This window comes from Mesoplodon densirostris, chromosome 2, assembly GCF_025265405.1.
Source record: "Mesoplodon densirostris isolate mMesDen1 chromosome 2, mMesDen1 primary haplotype, whole genome shotgun sequence".
NCBI classification, from domain to species: Eukaryota; Metazoa; Chordata; class Mammalia; order Artiodactyla; family Ziphiidae; genus Mesoplodon; species Mesoplodon densirostris.
Genome location: NC_082662.1, coordinates 3,046,212 through 3,064,112, shown reverse-complemented (window position 1 = coordinate 3,064,112; position 17,901 = coordinate 3,046,212). Strand labels below are relative to the sequence as shown.

General features: G+C 56.5%; 1 protein-coding gene across 1 annotated transcript in view; it reads right to left on the bottom strand.

Moving 5' to 3' along the window:
- Positions 1–17,336, bottom strand: part of AJAP1 (adherens junctions associated protein 1) — a 56,604-nt gene extending 39,268 nt beyond the window's left edge. Inside the window, exons 1-6 of the mRNA XM_060118114.1 lie at positions 17,294–17,336; positions 15,677–15,746; positions 15,081–15,140; positions 14,917–14,972; positions 14,431–14,485; positions 13,428–14,230 (exon numbers count right to left, since the gene is read on the bottom strand). Coding sequence (XP_059974097.1) covers positions 13,428–14,230; positions 14,431–14,485; positions 14,917–14,972; positions 15,081–15,140; positions 15,677–15,746; positions 17,294–17,336 — 1,087 coding nt within the window. The remainder of the gene's footprint in view (positions 1–13,427; positions 14,231–14,430; positions 14,486–14,916; positions 14,973–15,080; positions 15,141–15,676; positions 15,747–17,293) is intronic.
- Between the last annotated feature and the right edge of the window lie 565 nt (positions 17,337–17,901).

The following is a 17,901-nucleotide window of genomic DNA, read 5'->3' as shown; positions in this document are numbered from 1 at the left end:
GATTTTTTTCCCCAGGACACAACAGAACAATGGGCTCCAAGCTGGCGAGGTCAAGAGGAGCAGGAGACTGGGGGCAGCACCCTTGGGTTCCACAGGCCCCATGACCATCAGGGGCTGATGGGGAGATTGACGGGGGTCCTCAGGACAGAGGCGACAGGCCCAGCGAGGCTGGTTCTGATGACAGAGAGACCACAGGACAGTGGGCTGGGGGAGGAGAGGGTCCTGGGCCCAAGGTGGAGAGGAAAACTCCATGAGGAGATATGGCCCAAGATGGAGGTTTCCAGGAAAGTTGCTTCTGTGGCAGAGCTGGTGCTAAAATCCGTGTTTCAGGGGAGTTGAGTGAGTTCACTAGGATGGGGGACTCAGTCTCACGGCCACAAGGAAGTGACGCCTGGAATGAGCTGCATGTGGGTCCTTCCCTAGTCGGGCCTCCAGATGAGCACCTGGCCCGGATGTAGGAGGTAACCAGGAGCCTCAGAGCAGTGAGACCTCTGCTCCCAGCTTGACACCTCTGGAGCCCAGAGCCCATGAGACCCCAAGCAGAGGACCCAGTGAAGGACCCACAGAAACTGACAAGTAGGTGGTGTTAAGCCCCTGAGGGTGCAGACTTTGTTACACAGCACAGATGACGATTACAGCCTGGAAACTGGGATGCCTGTACGTGGCTTTGAACGAGTGAGTGCATAAACAAATGACCATCAGGGTGATGGGTCCCGGTGGGCGGTCAGACAGGAGGCCCACCCTTCCATGGCCAGTGGTGTCCCTGCTTCAGCCCATTCAGAGAGAAACATCAAGCCCCTGGAAACTTCCATCTTGGGCCACATCTCCTCATGGAGTTTTCCTCTCCACCTTGTGCCCAGGACCCACTCCTCCCCCAGGAAGCTCCTGAGGGACCAGACCCCGGGAGGCCTCCTCTACCCCCACCACCCTCTCAGCTGCCAGTTTCTTAACTCAGGAGCAGAGAGGTGCCTGTCCACCTCGGGGGGATGGACAGGGATTTTAAGTGTCTCGATGGTGATCAAGATTCCAAGGATAAACTGCAGATGGGAAGAACCGATATCTGGGGATCTGGTCAGAAGGACAGTGGGCACGAGACTTCAGGATATCCCAGGAATGTAAAGCCTCCCTGCCCCCCTCCACCTGCTCCAGGTGGGGCTCTGTCTTGCATGGCGTCCACCCCATGGAAGCTCATGGCAGTGGCAGGGTAGATTAGAGTGTGTTCATTGCCTGGATGCTTCAGTTTTCCTATTAATGGACTGGAGGCACCAGCCCATCCTCAGCTGCTTGCCAAGAAACCAGAGGAGCTGAGATGCTGCTGGCCATGCATCTTGTCGCCCTCGATGGCTCATTGTCTCCTGAGCCTCTGGAAACAGTGCCCAGTCTGATATCCACTGATGTGTCAGCCCTCCACTGGCCAGAAGTGCACCCCAGTCTTGCCAAGTAGGCAGCTGACCACTGACCACTGTTTTGAATGCAGCGCCAGCCCTGGGCCTGGGGTCCACATACCCTGAATGCCCACCCACGTCCGGGGACAGAATGCCATTTCCAATAAAGCCTGGGCCTCAGAGGCAACAGTGAGGGACTCGTTTCTAAGTCTGGGTCCGAGTCTCAGCCAGGAGCAGGGCCAGTCCTGGTGTGGCTTAGAGAAGACTGCTAAAAGGTGTGCTCCAGATGGCCATTCTGTGGCTGGCAGGGCCTCCAGCCTCGGGCAAGTCTCTCACGGAGGAGAAACTGACCCCTACGCCTGGAAGGGGCTGACATTTTCACCGGCTTCGGCTTCGAGGTGGAAGGCAGCAGAAAGAGCCAGGGGTGCTCTGTGAACTTGGTGATGTTTTCCCAAGAACCGGTTTGACTGGGCAGGTGGAGGCTGCAAGGCCCTGGTAGAGGGGATGCAGGAGTTGGCACAGGGTGGCAGCTGGGATGTACTCTTCCACGTCTGCTGAGCCGCAACGTAACCAGGTGAGGACACCAAGCTTACCTCACCAGGTGGGGGGCCACAGGTGGGGTCTGGGTCATTGCCAATGTCAGTGTGGACAGAAGCTGGCTTGCACATTTGGGGGTAGTTCTCCCGTGGCTGCTGTTGGAACTTAGAGAAACATCCAAGCCTGCTCTTGACCAGGACCTCCACATCCTCCCCACTTCCCTGCACGGGCTCCAGCCCTCTGCCCGCTTCTGCTCTTCCCACCCTCAGCCTCACGCCTGCCAGGCGGCCTCCGCACTTGCCCCTGGAAGGCCCGGGCCCACATCTTCCAACCCACAGACACCTCCTTCCCAGCAGCTCACAGGCCCCACCTCCATCCGAGCCGATCTCCGTGTGCACCTGCCCACCGTCTGTCCACGCCGGAGGGGGCACAGCCTCCTCTTCACGCCCCTCAGGGCCACTGCCCACTCGCGCTGGCGCAGGTTCTCAAGTTAAAAGGGGGGGGTGTCCATCATTGGGAAAAGCAGGGCTTCCCAGACCTGCCTTCCCCTCATCACCTCCGCTCTCTCTACCGAAGCCCAACTCACCGCCCTCTCCACTGAGCACAGACGTCGGCCTCCAGCCACCAAGGCCAGCCCCTCGTCCTCTGAGGACTTTGCCTCCACAGTATCTCTATTCTCTCCCCACCATGAGTTTTCATTCTCTGCCGGACCATTCATGCTGGCAGGCAGTGTGCCTGAACGCTCCCTCATCACAAACAGCAAAACAAGACAGCAAAGTCCTGTGTCACCTCTGTGGTCCTCTCCCCTCCACTCTCCCCCTTCCCCTGCAGCCCGGACACTGCAAAATCTCCAGCTCCACCCCCTGCCTCTGCTTGTTCACCCTCCTCCCCCTAATCTGCTGCACTGGGGCATCTTCTCACCAAGCCTCCAGTAGTCCACCCCTGACACAGGACAAGGGTGACGGTCCCTTGGTTCTCATCTCCCTGGCCTCGCAGGAGCTCTAACACTGGACCACGTTCTCCTACCCCTCTCTCTCCCCTCCCCTTCCTCCTCCCCCCTCCCCTTCCTCCTCCCTCCTCCCCCTTTCCTCCTCCCTCTCCCCCTCCCCCTCCTCCTCCCTCCCCTCCCTCATCCCTCCCCCTCCCCCTTCCTCCTCCTCCCCCCCTTCCTCCTCCCTCTCCCCCCCTCCAGGCTTCCACGTACCACCCTCCTGCCCCCCTCCCCCTCTTGCTCACACTTCCTGGACTCCCCAGGGCCCTGTGTCCATCCCCGTCGCATGCTATCCACACTCCCTCCAGGTGATCTCAACCCTCCCCACCCAGACATTGGAGGGCTTTGAGTCTCCACCTCAGGCCAGACCTTCTCCAGCTGCAAACTCACAAGTCCAGAAATCCACAGACGTCCCCACCTGGACAGCGCACTCGGCAGCTTGACCCCGACACGGCTAAAGGGGCTGACATTCTTTTCCAATCTGTGCCCGCCCACGCTGCCCCGTCTCAGTCAAAGGCACCACTTTCAACTGAAGACACGAGTTGCTCAGACCCAACACTTGGAGGCCTTCCAGGTTGTTCTCTCTCCTCACTTCCCCGTCCGATTCTTCAGTAAGTCCACCCACCGCCAGCCTCCCCTCTCCGCTGGGCTGCCTCCATCACCCGTGCTCCTCTCCTTCCCCTACGGTTGCCCTCCAGGAGCCTATGTGGGACCACAGCGCTCTGTTCACCCCATTACACTCAGGATAAAACCCAGAGCCCTTACGGCCGCCCCCAAGCACCCCGCGACCTCGCCCCAGCCACCACTCTGACCTCCCCGACTCCAATTCGTGTGACCCGCCCACCAGAGCCCTTCTGTCACTCATCACATCACAGGGTTTCCTTTGCCTCCACCTTCCATGTCCCCGTCACTCCCTCCTTCTCATCATTCGGGTCCTCGGGTGGGGAGGGCTGCCTCCCTGGCCACACTCACCCACCCACCCTGTGAGCACCCTCCTCGCACGCGTTCGTACGTGGGGTTTCCTTATTTGTGTTTGTACGTGTGTCTGTCTGTCTGCTGCCCCCGGAGGGGACAAAGACCGTGTGTGTGTTGTCTTCTGATGTCACTGCAGAGCCTGGAACATAGTAGGTGCTCAGTAAACACTTGAACTGAATGAACAAGTGAGTGAATGATGATCTACAGGGATGAGGCCAATGGGAGCTCAAGCATTTTGATCTCTGACTTGTCTGTGAAGCTCAGTTTATACAAAGGAAACTTGCTCCAAGCCCCAGTGGCTCCCAGGGCCTCTGGGCAGCTCTGGCCTCGTGGGGGAGGGGCAGTGAGGGTTGGGCTAATGCTCTCCCCCCGAAGGCCTGCCTACCTCTCCAGCATCGCCAGGACACGGGGCAGATGAAAAATTCTGCAATTTTCCCTGCCTCTGCAGGAGCAAATCCCCAGGCACTGACAGCCCCAGCCAGAGCTAATGAAAGCTCCTCCCATTGTAGTGGGTTCAATGGCACCCCCCCTCAAAGATAGCCATGTCCTAATCCCTGGAACCTGTCAATATGACCTTATTTAGAAAAAGGACCTTTGCAGATGTAATTACATTAAGGGTCTCAATATGAGACCATCCTGGATTATCAGGGTGGACCCTAAATACAATGACAGGTGTCCTTATAAGGAGAGACACAGACACAGAAGGAATAAGTCATCTGAGGACAAGCCCGAGATTAGAGGGATGAGGCAACAAGCCAAGGACACCGGAGCACCCAGCAGCTGGAAGAGGCAGGAAGGATGCTCTCCTAGAGCCTGTGGAGGGAACCCAGCCCTGCCCACACCTTCATTTTGGTCCTCTGGCCTCTGGAACTGGGAGAGAATGAACTTCTGTGGTTTTAAGCCCCCCAGTTTGGGGTGATTTGTTGCTGCAGCCCCAGGACCCTCACACACAGAAGAAAGCTTCTGTGTGTGGCACGCAGGTGAGGGTGAGGCCCAGGGATGCCTAGACTGCAGACGGGATTCTCGGGGGGCAGGGGCATCTTGGAATGTGGGGACACATTTGGTTGTCATGATGACTGGCATCAGCTGAGCGAGGCTGCAATGTTACCCACCCTGCAGTGCGGGGGACAGATGTGCTCCCCCAGGGACGGCCTGCTGTCCTGTGCGACTGTGAACATCCTGCCACACATTGAGGCACATTCTGAATGCTCTGAGCCCGGAGACCCTCCTTCGCCTCCACGTACAGACCCAGCGTATTCTTTGCATGATTTTAAGGAGCACCGAAGTTTCCCTGAATGCAACCACCATGCACATCAAAAGGAAGCTGTATTATTTTTGTCCCCAAGGTTGCAGAGAGCTGCTCATCATTTCAGAAAGTCACGTGCCCTCAAGGCCCAGAAGACACACCTGTCTCAGCTCGTGTTGGCATCATGTTCCTGGTGATGCCCTGGTGGGGGGGGAGGGTGCCTTTGACCACCTCCTTACGCTTCCCAGTGAAGATGTGCACAGACCAGCCTTTATCATAAGTAACCTTCCTCTGTGTTGCCTCTAAATCACACTCAGGGCACCATTCAAGTGCTTAGAACCACTGCTTTCGGCAGGCTCTATTTTCTATGAAAAGGTAGGTGTGTTGGAAGTGAGCTAAGGGAGCATTTGCAAATGTGTATTCGGAACTCGGGCTGTGCGTCTGGATGGTCAGGGGGCCTGCCCTAGAGCCCCGGCACTTCCTTCTGCTGCCCTCTGGCACCCTCCTCCCAGCCCAGCTTTCTCCAGCTGCCTCTGTCCTCCAGGGTGGCCCCTCCTGCCCCGTCTCCACAGAGGATGCCGGTGCCCTCCTTCATGCGGATGGGGGATAGAGAAGAGGACCCAGGTGTGCGTCTCTCAGGGGCTCCGCCCTCGGCCCAAGGACACACCCCTGGAGTCCTGGCCAGGGCCCTAGCTGCTGGCCTTCCTGGGTAGTGTGTGAAAGCACACCATGTGGGCATCTGACCCTTCCACACACCACCACCCCATCCCCGGCCTAGGCTTTGCTGGTGGAGACCCCCCACTCCTGGAGCTTCTTGAAGGCCCCAGAGGACAGGGAAGGTTCTTTCATCACTGGACCTCACACATGGCCCAGAAAGTGCAAGCAAGTAAGACAATCGGCTTCCTCTCGGACTTAGGACCCCTGTCCCCACCTCACTCAGGATGTCCTGAAGCTTCAGGCAACAGGGGTGTGTGGTGGGGAGGGTCCCCGCAAAGTCACGGAAAGGGCCCTGGCCTGGGGGTGAGGAGAGCTGGGTCCGGGTCCACCTGCCCCCCGACTCTCGATGGCTGAGCCTCCCTCAGCATCAGCACCACCCCCTGCCCCCCAGGCCAGTTTTGAGAACGTGGAGAGTGAAGCCGAGCTTGGAGCATGGCAAGTCCTTCCTGGGCTACTTATTGGGGGAGGGCTGTGTTCCAGGGGGGTCTGGAGAGAAGCAGGCTGTCCTCGTGCAAAGGATGCTCCAGCTCATGACCTCCCCTTGGTGTGATGCCCCCCAAAACACACACGGGGCTGCTGATGTGGCTCGTTAGGGGGTTCTGCTGGGTTTCCGGGGTAGGTCTGATTGCTGAAAGCCTTCCAGGGCAGAGAAAGGTCGCAGAAGAGCTAGAACAATTCTGGCTGGGTACCTGCACATCCTCATCCTAATACCTTCGGGCAGCATTTGACGGACACAAAATAAGTAGCACTTTCCCAGCACTGGAGCCATTCCAACCCCCAAGGTAGCCGCAAAAGGAGGTGGACTCCCTCATCAGCTCTGCGCCGGCACTGCTGCAAGCTCTGCGCTCCACTGGGGTCAACACGGTCAAGTCTCAGGACGGCCTCGTGAGGTGGAAAGCATTTCCCAGTTCTGCAGGCAGGGAAGCTGGGACTCCCCGAGGTCAAGCGCACAGTCGAGGACATGCCACTGGCCCGCAGGTGGGCCGCCAGGGCCTGGGGCAGGTCCGGTCAAGGCAGGGGCTCTCCTCACCAGCCCCAACTTTGTCCCCCACACAGCTCCCCAGACAGCCTCGGCATCCCTGCTGCCAAAGGAAACTTCTGGAAAGGGAAGCTGCATCCTCTATTATCACTGATCATCACCTCCTAACCACAGACTTCAGGGCAGAGAGTCGCTGAGCCACATCGAAAGCAAAGACCGGAGGTCTGGTTTTCCTGTCTGACCGTGTGGCACATCCATCACCCGGCCGTCGGGGCTGAGTCTCTGGAACTGGGCAGGGAGCTCTGAGGAGCCCTGACCTTCCCTGGGAACCTACCTGCTGCAGAGGTGACGGCACTGTTTCTTCCCCAGGTGTAATCACTTGGGCCCTTTCACGTTAGTCACTGTAACCCAAGACCACTCCTGGGCAGGGGCGGCGGACAGAACGGGTGACATCTCACCCCAAACAGAGGCTCTGAAACCCTGTCTCTAGCAACCACCCTGCTGACCCCAGAGCCTGCCTGCGCCCGGGAACTGCTGGGCCCACTGCCTGGCCCCCGGCCGGCTGGCAGGCTGTTGACCCTGTAAGCGGGGAATGCCAAAGCTCTCCAGGGCTCTCCTTTCGCTGATGACAAAACAGGAGGGAAACAGCACCAAGGCCGTTCTTCTGGTGCTCGGCAGAAGGACACATGCCTCTCACGTTGCTTTATCAGTTCAGAGCTGGACCAGGGACCCCAAGGGTTTTCTCTTCCAGATCCTGTTCTAGAGGTGAGAAGACAGTCCTGGGGTCACACACACCCCCGGGCTCCCTCTACCAGGCAGGCCTCTGGGCTTCCAGCAGTGCTGGCCTCCCTGGCCTCTGCCCCTGTTCACCCTCCCCGTCCATCAGGACTCTCCTCATTCACCCCTCCTCCCCCATCTGTGTTTCCAGAATAACAACTGAGCTATTATTGCCTATGTGGTGTTTGTGACATTTCCTCTCGCGCCCTTAACTGTCATCTGTCTCTTGTGCCCTTCCCTGTCTGGCTTTCCCAAAGAGATTTTTAAGCTCCTTGTAAAGAGGGCACAGGGATGGGTTTTCCACCCCCTGGCCCCTCCCCACCCCAAGGTGCAGCATTTAGCGTCAACTAAGGAGTGGATGGTTCTCTGTGCAATTGATCAGAAGCCAGAAACTCTGAGACCAGTTCTCTTAACATAGTCAAATCAAAATTCTAAAAATGATGTTCTAATATTTAATTTCAACACTTAAAATCGTTCCCCTGTGAGCGGATGAAACCATATACCACCGTATATCAAAAGCATCTGTGAGTGTGGTTCCCGTGGAGGGGTGATGCATCCTACAGGGGTGTGTCTCCTGCAGCCCCCCAGGCCCTGGATCACCGGCAGCCCCACCGGCACCCTTAGAGGACACTGGTTTCCAGGTAGAGGAGCCATCAACTCAGGTCTCTTCCTGCATCTTCTGAGGGCCTGGGGAGGACAACAGCCCAGGGTGGGTGGAGGGCCACCGCTCACAGGTAGAAAGCGCAGGAGGATGGCCACCATGGTTTGGGATAAGAATTAAAGAAACTTCCTGATCCCAAAGTGCTCTTAGAAGGGGAATGAGGCTCTGAGGGAAACAAAGAGCTTAAGAAGCACTAAATGTAGTAAGTTGGAGCAGGAAGCATGTCAAGGGAATAAAAGGAAGCCGGTGATGGAGTCATCTCCAGGAGAATCCGAGGCCGGCTTTAATGAGTCAGCTCATTTATCCACTCGGTGTGAACACAGCTTTGCTCAGCAAAGGCAGGGGAGAGCTCAGGGAGGCTGGACAGGTCCCGGCGCCGTCAGCAGACACACATGATCCCACCTGTGGCCAGGACAGGTCACCCTCCAGAACCAGAGCTGGCAGGACAAGCCACACCGCATCCATACAGGAAATCCCAGTGAAGACCCCAAAGACCAGCCTCGCTGTCTACAGGGTTTAGGATGTTTAGGAAAAGCTCCACAAGCTCACTTGTTCGTTGATGCTCTTAGCCCAATTAAGCCACTCAAAATTTTGAAGTTCGTGAGTCATTTGCTTCAAATATCTTTAAATTAAGGACGGATTCATTTCCCTGGTAGCAAACACCCAGCAAGTTAATTAAAAGGGGCTCAGCATTTAAACCGCCATCGCAGCTTTAAACAGAAGGGGAGGAACATGTCTCTCTCCATCACATCTGCTTCTCTCTCCCTTCCCCTCCGATCCCGGCATTTAGAAACTACTCCATCATCATGGGACTTGATCCCAAGGTCTCCCCGCTCCCAGCTCAGGTCATCGGACCATCAGGGTGAGAGAAGAGGACACCAGCCCGTGCCACCAAGAGGACACTTAAGGCCCCCTGGTGACAAGGACAAAGCAACCTGGAAATCATCCTTGGAAACGCGTGAGTGGATTCCAGTGTAAAAATTACCAGACAGAACTGGGAGGACATCTGAGCCATCGCATCCTTGAGCTGCTGGGTGTCACAGATCTGTGACTGATCCAGATGGGGACAAATCTCGAATGACAATGGGGACCTTGGCCCTCCTGGGCAGTGCACCTTCCCGGAGTTGTGAACACAGGCAGGTGGGGAAAGCGTCAGATGTGTCCGTGCAGGCAGGAGCCGGGGGCCAGCAGGCAGGGTCGAGGAACGTCAGGTCTGGGAAATCTTTACTGAGCAATAACTGCCGGCCAAATGCCCAGGAGATCCCGCAGTGGGCAAACGCGGGGACTGAAACCAGCTGACTTAAACTGCCCACAGCTCCCTTTACGAGGTTTAAGATTAAAGCCCAGGAAATGACTTTCCGTTTTTCCATTTTTCTCCTGGGAGACACTGTAATTCCAGACTCAGAATACAACCAGCAAGAGAGCTTTCACTGGAGAACAGTGCTTGACTGTGGTGAGCCCTCTTTTCCCGACCTCAGGTGAAGTGCTGACCGTCTGACGCTCAGCCTCTGCCAGCACCGTGTGAAGCTGCAGCTCAATGCCTTGGTGAACCTGAGCCAGGTGATTTTCCACCCCAAGCAGTTCCTGGCTAAGCATCCTCTACACCTCTGCTCGCAGCACCAAGGTCAGGGATGAGAGTGTGGGACCTCATCAAATGACGTCACCATGGAGCAATAAGCCGGTGACAGCAAATCATCACAAGGACAATAATCATCATTGTCGGTACCACCAACATCATCATCTCCATCATCATAATTACCATCGTCTACATCATCTCCATCAAAACCATCATCATCACCATCACCAGCATCATCATCACCAGCCTCATCATCATTTTCATCAACACCACCAGCACCATCATCTCCAACATCATCACCATCATCATCACCACCATTATTTCCATCATCATCATCATCATCATCATCATCATCATTATCATCATCTCTATCATCATCACCACCACCATCATCATTATCGTGTTAACAGCAGCAAACATGTCCTGAGGAACTTTTATGTGCCAGGCACTGAGCACCTGGCATGTACTATCTCACTGAATCTTTACAACATTATGAGATTTTTAATTCTGTAATTCCCACTGAGGCACAGAGATAAGAAGCAAGCTGCCCAAGTTCACACAGCTAATACAGATGAAGCCAGGAATTGGCAGGCAGGCTGTGGCGCGCTCGACTACCATACTAAAACTAGGAGAGATTTCCCAACCGCCTTACGTGGAGCGTGATTCCTGCTCCACGTCAAGTGGGCCCTTAGACAATTCCAGCAGCTTTTCCATATAATGTTAGCTCCTGACAGATTTCAGAGTGCCCCAAAATCACCAGCCACCTACCCTTTCTACACCCACCAACGCCTGTGCTATGGACAGACAGGAATGTTTAGACATTCCCCTTCTAAACATTTCTCTACAGAAGCAAAAATAAAACAACTTCCCAAATCTGATTCCAAAGACATTCCTTTGACCACAGAATTGACTTATCAAATTCTTTATATCACTTCCTAAAGCCTAATTCCAGACTTTGGGGCACCCCCCAGCTGTGAGTGGGCAAATCTGGGTCTGTTTGTCCTTGACGCCTGTAACCCTCTCCTCAGAGTCACTCTTGCTGGGTATAAAAACATCTGGCACGGATAGAGGAGTCTTAGTTGCCAGGCACCATATTTTGTACTTGGGGTTGATTTACTGAGACTTCACAGCAACCATTTAGGAGAGAGATTTCTAAACTTTCATAAATGAAGAAAATGTAGCCAACAGAGAAGAGAACTTTCCCAGGGTCAGCCAGCTACGTGCAGCAGAGCCCAGATTCAGACGCAGATCTGCAGCCTGGAAGCACGTACCGCTGACCGTGGTGCGCAAGGCCCCCCAGACCACAGCTCTGGGATACCCAAGACCACCCTTGCTGCCTTAAATCTTGTCGGAGAAGTGTGAGTAGCAGTCATACTCCAACGAGTTGGGGGACCTAGGTCTACACCTGCTGACTAGGGGGATTTGCAGGACCCCTGCCTAGGCTCTCAATGCCCTGGGGCTTGGATCACTTATGTAGGACCAGCTGAGCTTTGATGAGCCCGGTTGTTAGGGGAATCAGCATTTCCTCTCTTTCCTTGCCTTGAACTCGAAGCTGAGGACCACTGGCTGCCCCAACTCAGCATCCAGCATCACCTCCCAGAATGAACATTTCTCTGCATTAGAAACAAACACACATACTTTCCCCCTTTTAAATCTGTTGTGCTAAACAAATTAATCTAGCAGCAGATTATATTATGAAGAACCATAAATCTTTTCCAAGATAAGCATCTGTCAAGCTGGATTAGCAATATCCAATGTACTATGAATTAATTTGCTAAGCCTTATAATGCTGTCCCGGGCATTTAACTTTAGTAATAACAGATGTAATTTGGAAGAAATGGGAACTCGTTTTCTCATCCATGTCTATATAGTAAGTGACGTAGGCAGAGGAGATGACAATAAATGAGTGCACCACTAAATTCTATTATGATGATGGCTTGCGAGTTTACTGAGGTAAAAACGAATGCTTTGTAAATTGCTCTTGGGCGCCTGGCACGGAGAAGATGAATGGCAGGGTGTGTGTGTCTCTAGACCCCAGAAGGGGGCTATGTGGAAGACAGCTGAGGCACAGCCCTGCAGACCCTCTCCCGTGACACCCCCAAGCTCACAGCCTCCGTCCCTCCATCCCGACCCCCAGACCCTGGCGTTGAGATGGAGCTTGGCTTTGCTTCCACAGATATGTTGCTCTCTAGGGAAGGATTACGCAGAATAAAAACTGCAGTTCTCTTATCCAGGTGAAGGAAGGAAGTAGGTCATGGAACAAAGGCCACCCACTCCATGGAAACCTGTCCAACTACTGACCATACCCTGCCTGCCGGCCGGGATACAGAATGTGGTGCACGCACCGAGTGCAAGGGACAGCATGGCAACCTGGCTGCGGAGGGACCCTGACGAGCAGTTCTCTCTGTCCTCCGGGTTCTGTAGAGGATCCATGTCAGGTCCAAACCCTGAGGAAGTGGAGAAGCAAGCCAGGGGTGGAGGAGGCTGCACGGTGCCCCCACCCCTTTGGGCTCATGCCCTGGAACTTGCATCCTGTTTTGCAAGTCAGCAAATACTGCTGCTAGTCTAGGATGTGCAGGCACGGACACAGTCTGTAAACCTGGGAGTCATGGTGGGGCATGGGGCCATGGCTTGTTCACAGAAGCCAAGGATGCTGGCAGTGGGTGGGAACACAGGGGTCCAGGATTCTGGCTGTCCCTTGGCCGGCCTGAAGCTGGGTACATGCAGAGGGCCTACCAGCAAAGGGACAAGCTTTGGCCTGGGAGATTTTCAAGGGCTACTCCTTTGGAAGCAATGGGAGGCGTTACAGGAGGAGAAAGAACAACAAAACGACGTTGCAGCAGGATATTCCAAAGCCAAGAAATGCTAGCTGTCTACACACACCTAGAATGGCACGGGCAGGAGAACCAAAGCCATCTGTCTGATCTCCATCCTCCAAACGCCTCCTAACCCATCTTCAGGGACAAGACACCCCCCCAACCTGAGTCAGTGCGCAAAGCCTCAGCTAACACCACAGGAAGCTCCTCCTGATACACGACCTCCGGCTCTCCTGCTGTTTAAGGTAATTGCTAATTCTAGGTCAGTCTGACAGTTGCCCCTCCTTAGGGCCATACCCTTGAGGGTTTCTGAAGACGCCACCTACCCAGTCTCCATCATCAGCACATGTGCCCACATCTAACTCCCAGGCTGGCCCAGGAGCAGAAGTCCTGCCATTCAGGAAGGTGTTTCCCTGTGTCTGGTGGGGCTCAGATACCCCTACACAGGCAGGGTGGGTACAGTGCCCACTTCAGGGCCACCTCTAAGGAGAGACCCTCTCCCTGCTCCCTTCCAGCAGCTGGAAGAGCCTGGCCCTTCCTTGCAGAGCACAGCCCAGATTTGCCAGGACATATACACGTGCAAGTTCACAGACACACAGCGCTCCATCTTCCCGTGAGGGGCTATGGCTTTAGGTTCCCTGCTGGGAAATGAAGAGTCTCACAAAACAGCATTACCCGGGCACAGCTCAGCATCCCTCCTAAGCCACACCCTTCCCCCTCCAAATATCCCCCCAACCCAGCCCCAACCAGAAAAGAGGTGGGCGTACCTGAGGTCTCCCCCAGAACCCGCGGGGGCTTGCTGACTTTGCCACTCTCTCTGCTGGGACTGGTGGAAGGCTCCGTTGTGCTTACCCCAACCGGTTTCCCACTCCTGGGGTCCAGGGGCTCGGTGAGCCCCTGAGTCTGCAGTGTCACGGAGGTGGCCGTGGTGGCGGTGGCGGTGGCGGTGGCCGCAGCTGTCTTCCGTGTTTGGAAGATGGAGACCGTGGTGGGGCCATAAACGCCTGGAAATGTATTGGATTCCGGGGCCTCCTCCTCCCCCGTGGGCCCCCAGGCAATGAACTCCGTCTCCGTGGTGGGCCTGCTGCCTTGGAAGTCAAAGCTGTTGAAAGCAGGGCCCTGCAGGTGCCTCTTCCCCCGCCGCAGGAGGGCCTGTTGGTCCGTGGGAGCTCCACTGCCCCCCGCAGAGGAGGAGGAGGGGCCCAGGGAAGGGCTGGATTTGGCAGCAGCTGGGGGCTTGGCCAGCCCCGCTTTGGGCCCCAGAGCGGCCACCTGGTCCCTGGGTCTGTGCGCCCGTCGGGCCCGGGGACTCAGCATCTGCCCGTGACTGTGACCACGCTCCAAGCGGGGCGGCCGGGGGCTCCATACGGGCGCTGGGACCCGGGCGGGCTGTCCGCTCTTAAAACTCCACAAGCGGGGCGGCCGGTGGGGCAGCCGGGGCAGCAGCCGGAACTCGGGGCCCGGGCCCAGGGACTCGCACGCGGGCATATCCAGGGCGAGCTGAAACATGGCTATAAGGATCCAAGCATGGCTTCCTAGAGAGCAGCCGGGCCAGCGGATGAACATGGAACTGCGTGGGAGAGAGAGAAAAGCATCAGTGGGGGGCCCTCTGCCCGGGGGGCGCTCTCCACCCCCCACCAGGACGAGGAAATGCTCTTCTTGTAATGAGCGCTAATCCCAGCTTCCAAAGGGGAATGAAACCCTTCATTAGCTCACGCCAAAGGCCGACTCGAGCGCGGTCTGTTAGCGTCTTAGAAGCACAGGCCGAACCACATGCGCTCAGGACCCGGCTTCACCTCCAAGGAGCTTGCCTGCACATGGCCGGCTGAGGACAAAGCGTCCGCTTACAGGAGGGAAACCGAGTCTCCAAAGCCCCCACCTGTCAGCTGAAGAGATGACCTCACGGGCCTTCCATCCCCGCTTTGCTCTGACCCTTAATACAACGGAGGCACCAAGAGGGGAGGGGACGGCAGGGCTGGAACGTGGTCCACACCCTGGGTCCAAGGCCTGGGCACTTCCCTCTAGGTCACAGACGATCGCGGTCCGAGGTGGGTGATGCTAAGCCTGCAGCCGGCAGTCCCGAGGTTTGGAGGGACAGGGGTTTCAGCCTGTGGGGCGTCACATGGAGCAGAGTCCCAGCATCCACTGCTCCGGGCCGGGTCCCGCGCTCTGCCAACCCCCACCTGCTGCCTCGTATCTCAGTCGAATGTGCCGATTTGAAAGCAGGCGCATGGCCTCAGATGCCGTTACACATACACGGGGAAAGCTGCTGGTCTGTGGCCTCCTCTGGATCTCGCTCAGGAAAAGACACGCTGCGGGGAACCTGAAAGTCCATCAGGGCGCCCACTCTGCCCAAGTGCTTGTTCTGCTGCTATTTTTCTCCCGTGCAGGTGCCCTTGGGAACCCTGTCCTCTATCTACCTCCTCAGCGCGGGGAGGCTGGGGTCGGCGCCCCCGCACGGCCTGGCGAGGGCAGCGAGGCTGAGGAGAGCCAGGGGAGGATGCAGTGCACATGGAGGGTGGGGAGACCCGCGCCCCGCGCCCTGCCACCGGCTTAGGCAACTGAGGACCTGGGACAGGCGCCCTTGAAAGTCAGAGCTCGTCAGCAAGGCCACGTCTGGAAATTGACACGAAGCCAGAGCTTAGGGACGGTCGCAGGTGGGGGTGGGAGAGCATGTGTGTTGCACTGAGTCGTCAGCCCAGAAACACTGTGGAACCAGGCCTGGGGAAGCGGAGTTTGGCAGGTTTTCTTCCAAGGGTGTCACGTGACTTTAAAAGGGACTGAATCAGTCCGTGTCTGTGTGAGCGCGTCCACGTGCCTGGGGCTGACTTTTCCCTCACTGACACTTAGGAACGTGCTGTCCCCCCAGCATGCTGAAAGGAAGAAACTTGTATTAATGAGCGCTAATTGCCGAAAAGGACAAATCCTCAAATAATAAGGCCCCAGTTTTTCAATCAGAACGAAAGCGCTTGGCTGCAGAAATTAGGAACTGCTCATTATGCTAATGCCTCCGCACCAAGAGGCTGCCGGTGTGCGATTTCTCTGCACGGCCAGCCCCGCGTGGTGCAGGGACCAGGCCAGCTTCGCTGCACACGGAGATTTAGGTCAGCGCGAGGTGCCCCCAGGCGCACACCAAGGGCGGCCCCTCTGAGGCCACAGGTGGCCCAGGGAGGGGGATGCTTTAGAAGCTCAAGTTCTCCCACCTCTCTATGCATTTGGACACGAGCCCAGCCCTCAGGGAAATGAGATGCTGCTTCCAACAGGTGTGGTGCCTCGGCCTGGAGGGCACCACTGGCCACCCATCAGGTACCACAAGGCACTGCTGAGCAAACCCAGGCCTCACCAGGTTTCAGCATGCCCCACCAGGCACCCCCAGGCCTCACCATGTCCTCCCAGGCTTCACCAGGTCCCACCAGGTCCCACCACCTCACCAGGCCTAACCAGATCCCACCAGACCCCACCAGTTACTACCAGGAAGCCCCAGACCTCACCAGGTATCATCTGGTTTCACCAGGTAGGACCAGGTCCCACTAGGCACCACCAGGCCTCACCAGCCCCCCGCTGGTACCACTAGGCCTCAACAGGCATCCCCAGGCCTCACCATGTACCCCCAGGCTTCACAGGGCACCACAGTCCACCCTATACCCCACCACCTCACCAGGTCCCACCACACCCCACCAGTCACCACTAGGCTCCACCAGGTACTACCAGCAACCCTCAGGCCTCCCCAGGTACCTGCAGACTTCACCAGGCCTCACCAGGCACTCCCAGGTACCACAATCACATCAGGCCTCACCAGGCCCCACCAGGCATTACTAGACTCCACCAGGTCGTACCAGGCTCTGCCAGGCAGGCTGAGTGAACAGCAGTCACACACAAACCTGCCTGCCACCACCACCTGGAGCAACAACGCCCCAAGAAATTACAACAGCGCCTGTGCCTGCCTGCCCCGCACAACTTCACATGCAGGGTATTTCTGCCATTTTCCACCAATCATGAGCTGTAATTGGTTACCATGGAAACCCTTCTTTTTCCACGCCACCCAGCTGTTATGCAGAAAAGCCAACCCGTCGCAACAGCGGGGAGAGCTAGATTTGTTTTTCCTCTACAAGTCCATTTTCTTTCGTTTTGAACTGGTAGATTTGTTCACAGAGGGAAAATAAAGAGGCAGGTGAACAGGTCAGGACAGAGGCTCCACCCACACCCAGGAGCCAGGAAATGCAGGGCCTGGGCGGGGGAGCAGAGAGAGACCCTCCCATAGCGAGGTCAGGGACCGATTCCGTGGCCTGCAGGGGACCCATCGTTGGTCTCTCTACAGGGGCCAAAGGCCCCAAACCCTCTGCTCCGTCACCAGGCTTGCTGCCTCTGTGCGCAATCTGGACCTTCCCGGACTCCTGTGTGGGATCCCCTGGGGTGAAGACGCATCTTGGTGTGAGAGGATTCAGCCACATCTGCGAGGACCGTGTGAGGGGCAGCCAGTGGCCTCTGCCCTCATCCCTCCAGCTAGTCCTGAAACCAGGCAGGACCCCAGGAACACTCTGCAGTGTCCCTCTGACACTGCTAAGCACAGGGCTGGGAAGCCCCCAACTCCACACTCGTTTCATGGTTAAGAGGTTCTTGGAGGACCACTCACAGATCCTCTCCCCCAGGAAGGCATCCACGGTGCCATCAGCCATTTTTCAAGATGGCAGAGGACCCCACACATCTGCAGGGGAGGCCCTCAGAGTCACTAACCATCAGAGCCAGTGGGTGACTCGCCAAGGAGGCCAGGCCATGGCGCAGGCCGAGTGCGGCCGGCTTCCCCAAAACTCTGGGGCATCCACAGACGCCTTACGGAAGTGCCACTGCTTCAGCCCCATGAGCATGGCTACAAGCAAACAGAGGGACAATTCCGGTGCTGGTGAGGATGTGGGAAGACTGGAAGTCTCGGGCATCGTTGGTGGGAATGTGAAACAGTGCAGCCATCAAACAGTTTGGAAGTTCCTCAAAGTGGACCCAGAAATTCCACTCTTGGGTGCAGAAATGCATACACGAACTTTCGCAGCAGCATTATTCATAACAGAGGAAAGAGGAAACAATCTCAGTGTCCATCAGCTGATGAGTGGGTAAAGAAGGGTGGTCCAGCCCTACAGTGGAACGTTATTTGGAAAGACGTGCTGATATACATTACCACGTGGCTGGACCCTGAAAACGCCACAAAGAAGCCAGTCACAAAAGGCTACAGGCTGTACGATTCCGTTT